The sequence below is a fragment of the Sander lucioperca genome, chromosome 16, assembly GCF_008315115.2.
Source record: "Sander lucioperca isolate FBNREF2018 chromosome 16, SLUC_FBN_1.2, whole genome shotgun sequence".
NCBI classification, from domain to species: domain Eukaryota; kingdom Metazoa; phylum Chordata; class Actinopteri; order Perciformes; family Percidae; genus Sander; species Sander lucioperca.
This window is the reverse complement of record NC_050188.1, coordinates 12,263,054-12,280,489: the sequence shown is the minus strand read 5'-3', so window position 1 is coordinate 12,280,489 and position 17,436 is coordinate 12,263,054. Positions and strand designations below refer to the sequence as shown.

General features: G+C 43.0%; 1 protein-coding gene across 7 annotated transcripts in view; it reads left to right on the top strand.

Moving 5' to 3' along the window:
• LOC116051688 (glutamate receptor ionotropic, kainate 5-like) overlaps positions 1–17,436 on the top strand; it is a 271,292-nt gene that overhangs the window by 252,828 nt on the left and 1,028 nt on the right. For 4 of the 7 annotated variants that reach the window (XM_031302238.2, XM_031302237.2, XM_031302235.2 and 1 more), the window contains 4 exons: positions 8,338–8,466; positions 11,668–11,882; positions 15,574–16,659; positions 16,704–17,436. The exon at positions 16,704–17,436 is cut by the window's right edge and continues 1,028 nt beyond it. In XM_031302238.2, coding sequence (XP_031158098.1) covers positions 8,338–8,466; positions 11,668–11,882; positions 15,574–16,332 — 1,103 coding nt within the window. In that variant the 3' untranslated portion in view covers positions 16,333–16,659; positions 16,704–17,436. Of the gene's footprint in view, positions 1–8,337; positions 8,467–11,667; positions 11,883–15,573 lie in introns of all 7 variants that reach the window. The other 3 variants (XM_031302240.2, XM_031302239.2, XM_031302236.2) reach the window with 2 other exon arrangements.

The following is a 17,436-nucleotide window of genomic DNA, read 5'->3' as shown; positions in this document are numbered from 1 at the left end:
CGTTAAAAAGGGACAGGAAATCATCGCTATTGCTTAAAGTTCGCGGATGTATAGTATCTAAATCTAAAGTCAGTGGAAGAAAAAAAATGTCAGCAGATATCTTAGTTACAACACGATTGAGCTAGCAAAGCATTTTAGTGTTTATATGTGCAGTATTTATTCAGTTTGGGAAATCTACAAAGTTAATGTTAGCTTAACTGACTGTTTGACTAACGTTAAAAAGGGACAGGAAATTGGCTCTGTTGCTTAAAGTTTGCGGATGTATCCATGAAAAAAGAAATTCAGCAGATATCTTAGTTATAACAAGATTGAGCTAACAAAGCAGTTTGGTGTTTATATGTGTGGTATTTATTCAGTTTGGGAAATCCCACGATCTCTACAAAGCTAACGTTAGCTTAAGTTAGCTGGCTGATTAAACAGGCAGGGACTAGAAATCGACTCTGTTGCTTTTTTTTATTTTAAGAGCAAATTGCCCCACAATATGAATACAGTTTGATCATACTTTTATTTTGTTGCTAACCGTTGTGTAATATTGCTTAAACGTATAATGACATTTTGCTCAGATATGAAGGAAAATGAAAAGAAAGGCCCGGAAGTCAGAAGTCAAAAATCTTCAAAAGTGTCACATTGGTTGTATCAATCTTCTCATCTGAATCTCTGCAATAACTCCCTAACAATGTCAAATTTCTCCTTTAAATATTACTGTAAACTCGGACAATCTGACCTTCACAGGTTTCTGGAGATATAAAAATAACAAATGTTGGCTAGAATTTAGAAGGAGACAGGATTACAGGTCTCGACACCAAGTGAATATTTCCATTCTTCCCTGAAACAGAGAAAAAGCACCAACCTGCTTCTGTGTGTAGCCTATACCTTCTACTTTGTTTATGTGAAGTGTAATTGTGTTCAGTCTGCTGTCACATCACATATTGTTTGTAATATATTGAGGTTGCCTTACGTTTTGTCCGGCACCTTGTTTTGCTAGTTCTGCGTTAGCCGTTAACCAGGTCATATTCTTGGTGCAGCTGCTGTTCTCTGCAAATTAAATCCATCCAATTTGGCATTGGTCTGCTTTTGCCGCTGTCTAGCCTTGCCTCGTCATCTGCCTCAGACTCTGGTGATAAGTCTTAGTGCATAGATTAGCATAGTTAATGGAGGAAGGAGGAACAGATGTGAGGAGAGGGAACAGCGGGTAGACGGAGACAGAAAAAAGAAAGAAAAAGATGAGGTGTTTTGGGGGAGAACGGCCTGTCAGTCAACCTGCCTGTTAAGTGATGAAAATAAAAGCAGCAGAGTCACCCCGGTGCCTCTGGTTGACGTCGTCTCCCATGCTAACTGTGCTGACTGACAGCGAGCGATTAGCATCAGCTTCAAAAGAGAAAATGAGAACTCGCAGCTGCTTTAAAGTCATTTTGGTGTTTGTGTTCTGGGAGTTTACAGTTCAATTTGTTTCCCCATTTCCAGCCGAAAGTGAATGAATAAATGAGTCTTTTTAACCACCATCACTCCTGAAAGTGGTTACCAGTGTAACAGCGAAGGTCCCCTGACCTAACAAAGTAGTCATTTTAATCCAAACCAAGATCTCGTTCTGACCTTAATAAAGTACTTTGCTCAACCCAAACCATGATAGTTCCCTAAACCAAACTAAACCTTAGCCATAGAGTTGTGAGATTATTAGTCTCGCATTGCTAGACCTTCCTCCGCAGCGCTGCGGAGGAAGGTCTGGCTCGTCCACACAGCATTCCTGGATGGGAAAAAAACGTGCTCTGGTCTACTGGCATTTCTTTAAACCAATCACAATCGTCTTGGGCTGCGCTAGGCGCTGGATGCAGGTACGGAAGCTCCGCAAAATAGTCTCGGGAAGGAACTTGTTTTGGTGGAACATGTGCACGTAGGGAGGCGAGCTCTGAAATTAAAATGGCTGTTGAGTGTGTGATGAGATTAATTGTCGGTTCTAGCTCGGAGGATATTTGCCGAATCGACCGAAGTTTAGAATGCCAACACAAAGAAAGCGGAAGGGAAGGGACATCCGGCGGCACCAGAACAATCCTGTAAATTAAACATAGTCGATATAGACTATGAGGTCATAAAACAGACTTTCAGTTTTGGAAGGAACAGACCAATATAGCGAGATCAGATCAGAAAATACTTCTAAAGGGCAGTTACAAATTATGTTTTGTCATTTAGTTTGGAGGACTTGTTGGTGTTAACTGCACACATAGCTTCTGTGTGACTTTAAGGCAATGCCTCTTTTACCGGGAACATAAGTATCCGTGTAATCAGCACCAAGTGTGTGGAGAAGCATTAACTGAAGGACAAATGTGAGGAACAAAAGTCCACAACCAGCAAGCTTCAAGAGGAGGTATGAAGGTATACGAGCTAATCGGACACACACAGCCACAAATATGACACCGAGGCACATTATTACACTGTCAACAAGAAAACATTATGACACTGGCGACAGTTACGAGCTCACTTGCGAAACAAGGTATTTGGCTTCAAGGGGGCAGAGTTCCAGAAAACGTGGCGAATAAGGAAGTCAGGCGGTGACAAATAAATCATTCTTTATCTTTAAAATATGGAGTATCTAACCAGTTGAAGTGTCATCATTAAAAGACTTAAATGATCTTTTATCTTGAAAACCAACCGCACACCTCCTGCCGTCTGTCTGTCATTTAGTGAAAGTCACTGTCACTTTTTAATGGAATAAGAAAGAAGATTAATGTGGGCGAGTAGCAGGGAGGGAGTGAGGACAAGGTTGAGGATGAAAGCTTCATAATTTACAGCCTTAGTGGACAAAATATTAATGACAGGTACCGATATGATAGAGCCTAATATAGAGACTCAAACCATGACCATAGAGCTGAATCATGAATCATCTTTGTGTAACTTTCAGGACTTCAGGGCAGCTTCATTGCCGTTTTTTTTTAGAATATTGATCCTGAACTAGGCCTCAGAGTCTTTACAGCTGGGTCGGGGTTTGGACTTTGGTATCTTGATTTGAATATAATTACTTTTCTTTTTTCCTGTTCTGTTTCTTTTTGTTTCTGTATGCTCTGATTGGACTGAGAATGATATATATGTGTGTGTGTGTGTGTGTGTGTGTGTGTGTGTGTGTGTGTGTGTGTGTGTGTGTGTGTGTGTGTGTGAGAGAGAGAGAGAGACCAGTAGACATTACATTTCCCACAAAACATACAGTATAAGTTGCTAATTAATCAACACTAGGGCTGCAGCTATCGATTATTTTAGTAACCGAGTATTCTACCGATTATTCCATTGATTAATCAAATAATCGGATAAGAAATACTTAGTAAACAGCAATAGTAAATATTTATTATTGCTGTGTACTAAAAAAAAAAGGAAGTTTTTTTTGAAAAAGCAACATTTTTTATTGCCAAATTCCAAGTACGTTTTTGGTGGCCCAAATGTTAATATTTTTTCACCCCCTTCCCCTTCTTGCCTCTGTCTCTTTGCACTGGATATGCGAAAGAGCTGTTCACTAACCAGAGGGTAAATGTGACTGTACAAAGCTTACAGCAGGGCTATTCAACTACACTGTTCTGGGGGACACATTTTCAGAAGCCTAATACACAGTGAGGAGAAAGAATAAAGAATGCAGACATCACCGGCATGATGACGTCATTCACGTGCATATAAAGTGGCCATGCTGGGGGGAGGAGCCGGTTTGTCTCCGGCAGCAGCTAAATGTCCAAAGATTAGTAGCAAACTAATAAACAGTTAGACTACAAACCGACAGCTTTCGTTTTAGCTTGTTGGTAAAACATGGCTATTTGCAGAGTAGCATGCTGTAGGCTAGTTGTGTAAAACAGAGCGGTGAACGAGAGCAGCAGACGCTTGTTAGCTACCTTGTGTCGGGTTCGCTCCGTGGAATGGATGAGTAGACTGGATGTTTTCTACAAAGATGATGTAGTAGCATGTTTGCAGCTTACAAAGATCCCAAACTTTCTGTCGTTTTCTCTCGCCTGTCTCTTCTCTTAGACCCTCGCTATTTTCGTCTTCGTTCATTTGTAATCTGGGCCGTCAGTCTCGTGCATAGACAGTATATAAGAGTCTTGTGTCCACAGAAGCGTCAACCTGTTGTGTGCGCTAGTAATTATCCTCCGTGTGGAAACACAATGAGCCGTACAACCTTAATTACATTGATTTAACGAAGCTTCGAGACAAAGAATTTTGCTTCGAGGATTTTTTGTAATCAAATTATTTGAGTTATTCGAGGAATCGTTTCAGCCCCAATCAACACGTCCTCATACCTGAATGACACACAAGATAGATTTGATTGCCAATGACTTGCAAAATGATACTTTATGACCGCTCTATTAAACATTGACAACGGCCGCATGGAAGAACTGAATGTCCACGACATCCAAATACTTCTGCAAGTTTAATGCAAACGGACAGGCATGATATCTTTACAAGTTACTTAGTTACTTTCACATGTCTCTCGCTAGCAACAACTTCTTCGGTCTTTTTTAACTAGAGTCAACATCCGGTCAGCTGAACATACTCTGATTCAGAACTCAATGTAGTAGTGCCTCCTTCTGGCACATCCCTTAATTAGCAGCTAACTTCAGAAACAGGATAAGGAAATTAATTATTATTCCTCATAGGTTAAGTAACTCATATAGCTTACAGATAAGCATTCTTGTAACTTAATATTACAGTTAAGATATTACAGTTAGGATGCCACACACGTGATCGTTCTATTTAACATAACATTGCAGGTAGTTAACATTGTGAAACTGAACTATTTAAGTTAAGGCAACGAAATGAGTGGTTAGGGCAGAGACGGTTTGGAAACGAGACGCCCTAACTCAGACTAATGTCCTGTACCTGTGTCATGTGGTTTTCTCCACGGCCACGCCTCTTTAGGAGACTAGAGTGTTTTTATTCCAATGGGAGAAGTGAACGTGAACACAGATTATGAGCAATTCTTTCACCCCATAGTCACCAAAGTAAATATTGGACCCATCTTTTACAAGCCACATATCTCCAGAACATTCTGACACTACAAATGGCATTTTTCAGACGGACACATCAGGAGAAAATTTACTTTGTTCCAGACCTGTTTCTGTCCCAGGAACAAACTCTCGCGAGATCTGGCAACACAGATAGGCTAACGTCAACTAACTAAACTAATGATTTCTTTCTTGATGCTAAATATGGATTTTAGCTTTGTAAATATCTAGTGTTAGCAAAACAAAATATTAAATTATACAAATATAACATTTTATCTACTCAAATGACGTTCACTACACTTTCAGGGAGACAGGAAGTGTGTACCATTTCATACCATTGGCGCAGGGAGTAATGCGCTAATAGAGTCTTTGGTGAGGGTCACGCTTTAGCTTCAAAACAAAAGTCACCGTTGACTTTTGGTTTCAGACGGGTCATAAACTCTGGCCCTGTGTTAGTTCGCCTATCCAGCACCTTGACCTTCCTCCCTATACAGATTTTGGAGCTCTTATACTACTTCACCTTACTTTCTCATTTATACCTTGGTTTGCACCTACGATAGTCTATATCGACGACGTTTCAGTTCTAGGATCGCTCACGTGCCGCCCGAAATTCCGTGTTGTAATTTTAAACTCCGGTGGATTTCTGAGGACTATGGTTAACTACTCCTCAGATCTCTGCAGGGTAAATCCAGACAGCTAGCTAGACTATCTGTCCAATCTGAGTTTTCTGTTGCATGACTAAAACTACTTGTGAACTTACACTTACACAAGTTCCTTGCCGAAGCTATTTTGCAGAGGCACCGTGGCTCTGTCTGGTGTTTAGCGCCGCACAAGACGATTGTGATTGGTTTAAAGAAATGCCAATAAATCAGAGCACGTTTTTCTTCCATCCCAGATGCTGTGTGGACTAGCCAGACATTCCTCCGCAGCACTGTGGAGGAAGGTCTGGCAAAGCAAGACTACTCCCACGATAACTACTATGACCACTAGAGGTCGCAACCTAACAAGAAACGTAAATATGCGTCGTTATAAGCTGCTTGCACAATCAACCTATGGCAGTTTCTTTGGAGAGGACTATCTTAATTAAAAGTAAAGTTAATTTCTTGAAGGGTTGGTAGCTAACAAAATGTTGCTGCTGCTGCTGCTGCTGCTAAACTAATTTCAAATGTATAACCAGTCACCAAAAGCACTGTTCCCATTCACAGAGGTCTATATTTAATTTTGAATATAGCAGAACCAGTGTTGGGAAGGATACTTTCAAAACGTATTCCGTTACAGAATACATGCCCACAAATGTAATTTGTAACGTATTCCGTTACACAATCTGAGAAACGTATTCTGAATACTTGGATTACTTCCACATTGAATTGCATTTTATAAGTGTAGGAATGCGGCCATCACATACAGCTTACTAAACAGGCCTATTCTGGTGTGTTCTTCTATTCCAACTGACTGAATGTGTACCTAAACAAGCAGATAGGTTGTTGTAGTCCCAAACTGCATACTACAAAAATCTAACCGCAGTCTAAGCTACCACAAGCTAATTTTAGCAAACGTTAGCTAGCATGTCAAACGGGGCTGGTCAGTCTTTCAACGGCTCTGGAGCTAGTAAATCAGCACATAGGAGAATGTAAAGTTGCACATAAACTATAAAATAGCAAGGTGACCAGTAAAACTACAGCAGACGACTACCCATGGCTAATAAAAAAAAAAAAAAAAATTACTTTAAGATGCTTCTTCAGGTTGGAGGTGGAGTAATTGGGACGCTGAAAGGAGGTTGGTTGCTGGCAAGCAGAGGTTGCACTGCACAGTTATATCTCATCCTCCCTTCTCTTTCTTTAATGTGAAATGCTGTTTGAATTTCCAAGATAGAAACACATTCCTGCCCTGGCTCTGTTGTGCCGGTTCCGACTCCATTGTGACTGATCACGCAAATAGCTAATTTTTTCGTTTTCATACTGGGGCTTCTCGGAAATGCATGGAGTTGCCTTAGCTAATTTATTCAGAGAGTGAATAAACTCGTGAAACAGAGAAGTATCGTCATGTAATCCATTGATTTCAACAATGTAACTGTGTTTTAAATACCAACTATTTCAATTGTAACTGTAACGGAATACAGTTACTCATAATTTGTATTCTGAATACGTAACACCGGTACATGTATTCCGTTACTCCCCAACACTGAGCAGAACACAGACCTCAGGTGCAAAACGAGGTTCAAAACAGCAGCGGGTTTGTTTGATTTGTATCAAAGACGCAGCTGCTGCTTCGGCTCTTTATTTGCTTTATTAACATTTCTCGGCTTATCAGCACATGTGCTCCCTGCAAGAAAAATCTCAATATAAAAACTTAAAGAGCATGCTGTGCCTGTTAGTGCCGCTCGACACATGTTTAACAAAGGAGAGGCAAGCAGGTGAACTTGGGGGTTTACTTACTTCATGCTTCAATGAAAAACACAGAATAAAAGAGCTGAATGTGCTTGTAACAACTAAGCGACCTGCAGATGTGCCTCGGCCACGTTGGAAAGATGCTTGTGTTGAACAATAATACATCTAAAATCCAGACTCTTCTTAAACTTTCCTTTACTCGTGTCTCATGGCGTGTTTTCCTTCAATAGCCAGTCTTCTTTTTCAACCTCTAGAAATATGTTTAGCTACTATTAAAATTAAACCCATTTGCTGACCCTCAACTAAAGAAAAAACAGTGATGACACATTAAAACTACTTTAAATAAATTATGAGTCAGCCAGTTAACAGCAGTGAGGTTGAAAACCAGAAGATTACTTGCATTCCTTTAAACCAATCGAAATCGTCTTGGGCGGTGCTAAGCTCCGGACGCAGCGACGATGGCTCTGCAAAATCGTCTCGGGAAGGAACTTGTTTTGGTGGAACATTTGCACCCCGATAAAAGAAAACGCCACATACAATATTAACTGAAGTTAACTGTTCACACAATACAGTAACGTGAGCTATTTAAAATAGCTGGATACATGGTTAAACGTTATTTCCTCTTACCAGTGTATCTCCATGTGTACTTCGTCCACAGAAATCCCACCAATCGGTCCCAAAACGTCCCAGTTAGAGAGTCGATGCCGTAAACATATTCTTTGAAAGTCTTTACAATCGTTCCCCGAAAGAACCAAGCAGGCCTGCCTTGTTGCACGGTCCAAACTGTCTTCAAAACTTCTCAAACCTTTTCAGCGTGCAGCTTGTTAGCTCAAAGTTTGTTGTTGTTTCCCGAAGCGAACAGAGTTTGGATATCAGGCATCTGTCCTGGAAACGTACTTCCGTCGATCCAGACTAACCTGAGACTTGACTGGATTTCACATGGTGAATGACTCGGCTCTTGTTCCTCTCTTTAGGCTCTCCGTACAGAGATGAGATCACTCTGGGGATCTTACAGCTGCAGGAGAGCAACCGGCTGGAGATCCTGAAGAGACGCTGGTGGGAGGGGGGACAGTGTCCCAAAGAGGAGGACCACCGGGCCAAAGGTGGGTGTGAGAATAGTATCCATCTTCTAACTCTCTGCAAGATTGTCGTACTATTCCTTTAACAGTTACAGATACAAAAGTTTCCTCCTCTTCCTGGATCTGTTGACCCCGATGGGGAGAAAAGGGGCCGCAGGTGCGACTTCTATGACAAACTAAATGTCTTGCTTGTTTTTCCTCTAGCGTCTGCATCTGCCAGTATTTGCACAGTGTTCAGGTGACTCATTTTTCAACGGGTTAAGGTGAATGATTGGCAGACAGACACTCCTGGGTATATGAGTGAGTCAGCCAATTGCAAAGGAAAAACATCACTTAAATGTCAAATCACACAGTCGGTCGTAATTTGTGTTAAGTGTTAAAAGCTTCACGACAGGACAGAGAGACAGACAATTAATGGTTTAGAAAATGACCAGATATAATAGAAAATGTCCATCATAGGTTCCCAGAGCCCAAGGCTTTGGCTTCAGATGTCTTGTCCAAAACCCCAATTTTTGTTGCCATCTTCGTGTAAATCACTCTTGTTCTTCACCATAGGTGATGTTTGCTTTCTTCTGGTTTTGTGCGAGTCAATGGAAGCGTGTCATGAACACGCCCACTCGCTCGCTGTGAATTGTGAACTCTTTGGGCTCAATCGGACATTACACAAACTTTGTACTAGGGAGCTGTCAGGGTGAACACCGCTCGATGTCCGATCCAGGGCTGCAACCTACAATCATTTTCATATCGATGAATCTGCGGATTGTTTTCCAGATGTCTAAATTAATTATTCCGTCTAAAAAATGTCAGATAGTTGTAGAAAATGTCCGTCCCCATTTCTCCAAGTCCAAGGTAATGTCTTTAAATGTAATGTTTTGTCAGTCCAAAACCCAAAGATATTCTGTTTAATGTGAACTGAAATAGAGAAAAGAATGAAATCTTCATTTTTGAGAGGTGGAAAACAGCATTTTCTGCCATTTTTGCACAAAAAAATTACTTTAACAATTAATCAATTATCAAAATAGTTGGTGATTATTTTTAATACTTTATTTTTTCTCGACTGATCGATTAGTTGACTAATCGTTGCAGCTCAGGAACCAGCCTGGTCTCACAGAATTCCGTGAAATGATCACGAACTGTTAACACCGCATTACGTGGTGGTGGCACAGAATGTGTGAAAATTCTGTGTGGCCACCACGGAAAACAATGCCAATGTAAAGTCAATGAGAAGATGACGTAGTATTAGGAGCGACCACGGTAGCGAGTAGTATAAAAGCCCGAAAATCCGCATATGGAGGTTGGTTGGGGTGGTGGATGGGTCAAAATCACAGGACTTTCACCCAGGAGACCGGGGATCGTGTCCCGCGTGTCACGTTTCCTAAACCCAACCGTAACTGTCCCATTCTTCTTTTCCTAAACCCAACCGTCCCGTTGTTGTTCCGCGTCCAGTTATTGTTAATTATTAAACCCAACCGTTTATTGTTTTCCTAAACCCAACCATCCCGTTCTTCTTTTCCTAAACCCAACCGTCCCGTTGTTGGAAACGTAAGCCCACCCACAACCTTTTCCTTAACTTAAGGGGCCGTGTTCATTTCACAGAATTCTTCCGTGGGCCCATCACAGATTTTTTGTGATTCCGTGATACTGCCACAGATTTTGAGTTAAGGGGCCGTGTTCATTTCACAGAATTCTGTGAGATCAGGTTGCAGGAACTGATGCGGACATTTGCATTCTGCTCTGCCGTGTAATGTCTGGATAATTTCAGGTTTTGCAGTCAATGTGTGAAAGGGTCTTTAGTTTATATCAAGAAGGTAGGACCCTGGAAACATAGGGATGACCCCCATGTGGACATATCCTACACAAGTACATAGGCATAGATTTCGGGGCAGGGTTGCAGGGCATATCTCCCTCCCAATATTTAGAAGAGGTAGATGTGTCCCCCTAAAAAAAATACGAAAGACATCCCCCTTCCCAAAAGAGGTCAAAATAACTGTTCAGGGGGCTCAAAACATGTATATATTCTTCTTACCTGTAAATATGTTTCCCAACGATTTCAGACACTCCTTTAGTGGACAAGACCATCTTTACCTTGCAGCACAAATGTGTCGCTCCGTCTCTTTCTTACTTTCTTACTTTCTCCGGGAAATGAAGCTGCCTTCAAGTGCGGTCGGGAACCTCAAGATCTATAAAGGATCTGATGGAAAACAATAACCGTGTCTACTAAATTGGGGAAGGGGGGGTGAGGGGTTAAAGAACACAACAGGACCATGAAAAATAAAGATGTAATTTCTTGTGATTTTGACTGTCACATTTTTTTTGTAGATTTAAACTTTAGAGGTTATGGCTACATAAATAAAACATTTGCAACATAAATTGATGCAAAAAAGGCACAAATTGTTTCAGAAAAATTCACCAGGATGCAGGGAATGAAGTGTTTGACGCTCAAAATATTCTGGGAGATGACCCCCAGATCCCCCACGTACAATGTGCCCCCCCAATGTTGAAACAAAACCTACGCCCTTGGCTAAGTAGCACAAAACACAAAGTACAGCTGAGGTATTTCGTCATAAAACAAAGTATTAGACACATTAAAATGTAAGTTATAACAATTCATCCTCTGGGAATCACCAATCATTTCGAGGCGATGCATCCCACGTCCATGTCTTCTTGTCTCTGACTTGCTTTATGTTTCGTCAGGTGTGAAATGAGAAATAAAACATAAAACCTGCCTCTCCGACACGTCTGTCATTTTATCGCCCAATCTCATCTTGTCTTTCTGTCTCTCTTCTCTGCATCGATTATGATTCTCTTTTCTCATTTCCATTATTGATCCACATACAAGCTGTTTTTCCCGATCTCTCGCTATAACAAGGTGAAACTGTTTCTGTTCATCAACTTTCCTCACTCAAATTGTGTTTTTAAGAGCCGATCATAACGCGAGTCCTGTCTGAGTATCGATCAGCTGCTCTGTCTTCTGTTCCAACAGCTTTCTGTATTCCCAGAGCACAGGGAAATAATGCCACTCAGCGAAATTGTGTGTGTGTGTGTGTGTGTGTGTGTGTGTGTGTGTGTGTGTGTGTGTGTGTGTGTGTGTGTGTGTGTAAAATCAAGCCATTAAGATCCTGTTAAGACACATTAAGACCAATCGAGTGTCTCTTTGTTCGTCGGTGAGGTTTGCGTTTTTCTTAGGTGGCGTTTATCAACTTAAATCTTTATGCTTTATCTCAGGTCTGGGCATGGAGAACATCGGCGGGATCTTTGTGGTCCTGATCTGCGGCCTCATCATCGCCGTCTTCGTGGCCATCATGGAGTTTCTGTGGTCGACGCGCCGCAGCGCCGAGACGGACGAGGTAAAACATCATCATCATCCTCCTACTCCTCTTCCTCTCTCGTGCTCCTCCTCCTGCCCCGCCCCCGGCCTCAACCGCAGCTCTAACACCTCAGTAGGTCACCCGCCTGTGTGTGTGTGTGTGTGTGTGTGTGTGTGTGTGTGTGTGTGTGTGTGTGTGTGTGTGTGTGCGTGCGTGTAAGTGAGCAGCTGATGATCAGAATGTACTTTATTCAAAAGCTCATGCAAAAAGTCACACTTTAAAGTTACTGCAAAGACTTTTTAACTGGTTATGAAACACTCTCAGTTTAACACTGATGCCTCTTTATCAGTAGTGTCAAACTCAATTTCACTAAGAGCCACACTAGAAAACTCTCTGTACAAATGAAATGTACGAGAGTCTGGTAGGACCAGGCTACTTTATCAGTCGTGTCAAACTCAATTTCACTAAGAGCCACACTAGAAAAATGAGAATCGCATCAAGGGCCAGACGTGTATAGTTTATTGACATGCTTTTATTTAATCGAAAAAGTGAAATATTTTTGACTGTATAATTGCATGTAGACATTACAGTCTTCTCACATCCAGTACAGTCCACATGAAGCCTTAAAGAAAGTCACGTCGCGTAATTGCAGTTTAAAAAAATCAGTTTTTCAGTTTTTCGGTTTGGCGCACGACTGGGATTTGGCCCGTGGGCGTGATTTTGACACATGCTCTATACTGACCTACATCAGCAAAACGAAAGCATCAGCGAGAAAATTGGCTAGTTCTATATTGTTAATGCTTGTCACCGGCTCGAGAGTCTGACGCAACCAATTACAGCATGCAGGTTCACCAGAAATACTTCAGCTCCGACTCCAGCGGGGCCTCCGGACAGACCCAGATCTGGCTTTGCTGTCGTCTTCAACCTGCAGTCGGAGCTCTGGAGGGAGGTGTAGAGCTCTGCGTTCCTCCTCCGGCCAGGAGCAGAGCTTCGCCTCGTTGCTCCGCCAGTCGCCGCTGATCCGGGCGGGATCGGCCAAAGATGGTGATGGCAGTGGCAGTTATAGACCATTTTTCAAATGGAGGGGCCAGGCTGGGGCCACAAATGCGATTTTAGTGGTACCTAATATATTAAGCACAAGTGTTACATTCCACCAACCCTCTATAGATTTGGTTTTACAAAAGACTAACGATACACATATGACAACAAACACAAGAACGCTCATTCAGTGTTAAATTACGTTTTATTTATCACTGCACATAATATCCCCTCTTTGGGGATAAAGGTGGGGTGAAAAATGTAAGAAAATATTTGCCACAGTTAGGGGGGCCAGTCGAGGATCGAGGCTTAATATTAAGGGGACACTGGCCCTTGCCCCCTTCCCCCCTAGAGCCGTCACTGGGTTATGGTCAGGAGGCTCTTCCACGTGGTCCAGTTCGACCTGTACATCGACTTCGGTGGGAAGTTCCACTGCATGTGCCGGCAGAGAGAAGTTGCAGCATGGCCGCAGGGTCTGAGACCTGGAGCTCACCGCCCACTTCCTGGAAGCCAACACCGACACCTCGCTGCTGGAGGCCCGGGCCATATTGCTGGGCCCGCTGGAGGGAATGGAGGCATGGGAGAACCTAGTCTCGCATTGCCAGACCTATCTCCACAGCACGGTGGAGATAGAAACAGGCAGGCCTGCCTTGTTGCACAATCCAATTTATTTTTCAAAACTTGCCATTTTGAGCGTGTTACTGGCTTGCTCAGAGGTTCTGGTTGTTGTTTCCCGAAGCGACCGGAGTTTAAGAACGGCAACACAATGAAAGCGGAATGTGAGGGACATCAGGCAGAACTATCCGGTAAATGAACTGTCGTCGATCCAGACTAGGGAGAACAAGAACCAGGACTGAGCGTTGCGGACAGTCACAACCTGCTGCAGTAAAGTGAGATTTCTGACCTGGCAGCTGCAGATCTTTATGACACAAGGCGGTGGAAACACTCCTGCTTTTGTCCACAGGGGGGAGCCAAAATAAACAGAAAAAATGAAAGCTCTTTGTCGTGACCTACCTCTTCCAGCCTGCTGCTGAATTGTTGTCTGTATCTTACATCATAACTCCATTCAGAAATTAATAATTAATCCATTTTGTGTGTTAAAACAAGACTAAACTTTCCCTTTTTTTAAAAGAACTTCCTTGATTTTCCAACGTAAAAAGATATACATTTATAATAAAAAATAAAAATAAAAATCTGTATTAGGAAGTTCTATCTGCATAGGCTTTAAGGGGGCCTGTTATTTTGACAAATAAAAGACAACTTTGCCGTGTATTAGCTTTGCCTTATGTCATTCTGATTGTTTATACCAGGGATCGTCAACATTTTTTAGACCAAGGACCCCTTAACTGAAAGAGAGACGAAGTATAGGGACCCCCTGCTACTTTAAATATATTGGATAAAACTAAGTTGCATGTTAAACTGGGCCGGATGGATAAAAATGATTGGATGTGCTATATTATTTATATTATATTTTAATGTTAAACATACTGTACATGTGGAAGACACATTGAATCCTTAAGCGTAACTGTATGGCTATCATATGGCTATTTTCTTATAGAAATGTGTAAATTAAAAAAAATTCACCAATAGGACAGTGTATCTTTGCTATTAATAGGTTGGATTCGTATCATTGTATATTTTCAGACATATTTGAATTTTGAAAAAAGAAACTTTCAAAAACATTTGTAAACATTTATAATTTGGTGGCCCCCCTGCACTTACTCTGAGGACCCCCTGTTGAATTTCTCTGGTTTGTACCATCATTTTACAATGCGGTCTATTCTATTCCTACATCTATTGCACGTCTGTCCATCCTGGGAGAGGGATCCCTTCTCTGTTGCTCCTCCAGAGGTTCCTTTCTTTTTCCCCGCTAAAGGTTTTTTGTTGGGCAGTTTTTCTTCCAGCCCAAATAAGGAACTGTAGACAGAGTGGTCTCTCTCTCTCTCTCTCTCTCTCTCCACGTATCTGTATTCCAGCAGTCGGTTTACCTCAGTCTGTGTTCATTTGTTCGTCTTCTGCAGTTTTTGACTTTGCTTTGCTCTTCATTTATCTACCATTTATTTTGACTTTCTGCCCCGATTTATAGGGAAGCTGCTGAGCATTAACACACACGCAGATAGAAACAGCCAGAACAAAATGTGTTCACATTTTGCTCACTCACACATTCACTCTCTCTCCTCCAGCATACACAGCACCATATGAATACTGGCATTAGTTTATATATATATATATATATATATATATATATATATTCACAACATTGTTAGGGAAAAAATAAAAAATACAATCGCAAGAAATCTCATTGAAAATAATAAATGAGCATAAATTCTGAGTGCATATGTGCGTGACTTACCAAAGGACACAAGTCACAAAATTGAAAAGAGGAACGTTAGAAATAAATGCATATGAATAAAAATATGTTTATTAATAAGGAATAAGGAAGGTAAAGAAAATATTTTCAATATTATTAGTAGCAGAGACGGCCCTGACCAATTTGATGCCCTAGGCTGTTTTTGGTGGTTTTTTTTCGACATTTTTGTAGTTTTATTTTGACGGGGGGTTTTTTAACGTCATTTACACTTTTTTGACGTTTTGTCACGTTTTTGACACCTTTCAACAGTTTTGACAGTTTTCATTGTACTTCTCCAAGTTTGAGTTGCTTTTTCGATGTTTTTGTTGTCTGCCGGGGCCCCTAGCATTTGTCTATACTGCCTATGCCACGGGCCAGCCCTGATTGAATCGAAAAACTAAACTTTCTCCCTCCCTCCCTCCCTCTGTCTCTCAGGTCTCAGTTTGTCAGGAGATGCTGACAGAGTTTCGAAACGCCGTCTCCTGCAAGAAGAGTTCTCGTTCTCGACGCCGCCGTCCTCTGAGCAGTGCCGGGGGCGGAGTCCTGCGTCACCCATCCCGCCTGGCTCTGGCCACCCCACGCCCCATCCGCCTGGTCCGCGAGATGCGTCTCAGCAACGGCAAACTGTACAGCGGCGCAGGCTCGCTGACGGCCGGGCTGGGGGGAGGTATGGGAGGGGGTCCTGATTTAGGCCCGGGGCCACAGAGGCTCCTGGAGGACCCACTAGGCGCCAACGCCACCACCAGCAAGCCTCCCCCTCCTCCGGTGTCGTCCCTGGGGGCTCCACCCGCCCCGCTGCGCAGCTTCCTGCAGGGCTGCAGCCACGTGCGGATCTGCCAGGAGTGCCGGCGGATCCAGAGCCTGAGGCCGGCCACGCTCACGCCTCCTCCACTTCCTCCCCCCTCCTCCTCGGCCTCCTCCTGCTCACGCGTCCCTCCCTCTGCGGGGACGCCGGGGCACCATCTTCGCCACAACCCGCACCACCACCTCCACTACCACCACGGCTCCATGTCGCTGCCCCGCCTCCCTCCGCCACCTCCGCCGATCCCGGCAGACAGAGCCGACAGCGACGGGGGAGGAGGGGCGGCGAGCCCGCGGCAGGCCAATGCCAAACCGCCGCCACCACCCCGGCCGCTGCCTCCCCCCAGGACGCCGACACGCCTGCCTACAGACTTACTGGCGGGGCACAACTGAGCAGAGGGACACTGTGTGAGCCGTCATCAGAGGGGTCAAAGGTCATGGTTTTAAACCCTCAGTGAACTTAACTTTTTTTGGCCCCAACGTCACAGCTGAATCGGTCCAAACTGGCCAATCAGCAGGGGTGGATGGAAAAAAACAAACATTTTTACCCATTTGCAGGGCCATTCATGAAAACGACTTTGGCTCAGTGGATCATACCAGTAACCTTTCCACATTGGGGATTTTGGATTTAACCAGCAGAGTTGATCGGAGTCTGTGGATCGCAGGGCTGCAGAGGACAGACAAACAGAAAGTGGCTGCCAAATGGATGCCATCTTTGGGGTGGTTTGTTGCGCCCACATTCGCTCCTCCACCTCTTGCCTCAGCCAATCATCACGCCCCGTGCCAAGCGAGGAGGATTCTTTCTCAAACTGTTTGAATATTGAACCAGATGTTTGTATAGAAGGAGACCCACACACACACACACACACACACACACACAAACACACAAACACACACACACGGTAGCAGAGCAGCTGTACAGTTATCACGATCATCTGTCAATCATTTGGACGCCTCTGGAGGATGTAGCTCTGAACAACTCTGTTGCTGTTTGTGCAGCGAACGTCTGGAAAACGGACCAGCCGGTGCTGTGATCCCCCTCAAAGCAGACAAACACGCGCATCGATACTCACCTGAAGTGTACGAAGATGCGCTGGGCTAGTTCTTCTTTTTTCATGCAGCATCCAATTCACCAAGGAAAGGAGAACGCACAATGAGACGTCCTGAAATGTAAAGCTAACAAACGGGGAAGAGACGGATAAATCAGAGTTCATTTTATTTATTTTTTTTATGTAAAAAAACTGTTGACGGGATCGTTGGTTTGAGGTGTCTGGTTCAAGTGTTCTCATCTGGTTACACAATTTTAACAGTCAGCCAATCAGAAACTGGTATCAGTGACTATGACATAAATCATTTTAGCTCCTGTTTTTGAAAGAATAGTTAAACATTTTGAGGAATACGGCCATTCGCTTTCTTTCCAAGAATTAGATGTTCAGATGGATATCAATCTAATGCCTGTGTTTTTAGTATGGAGCGAGAGTCAGGATGTGGTTAGCC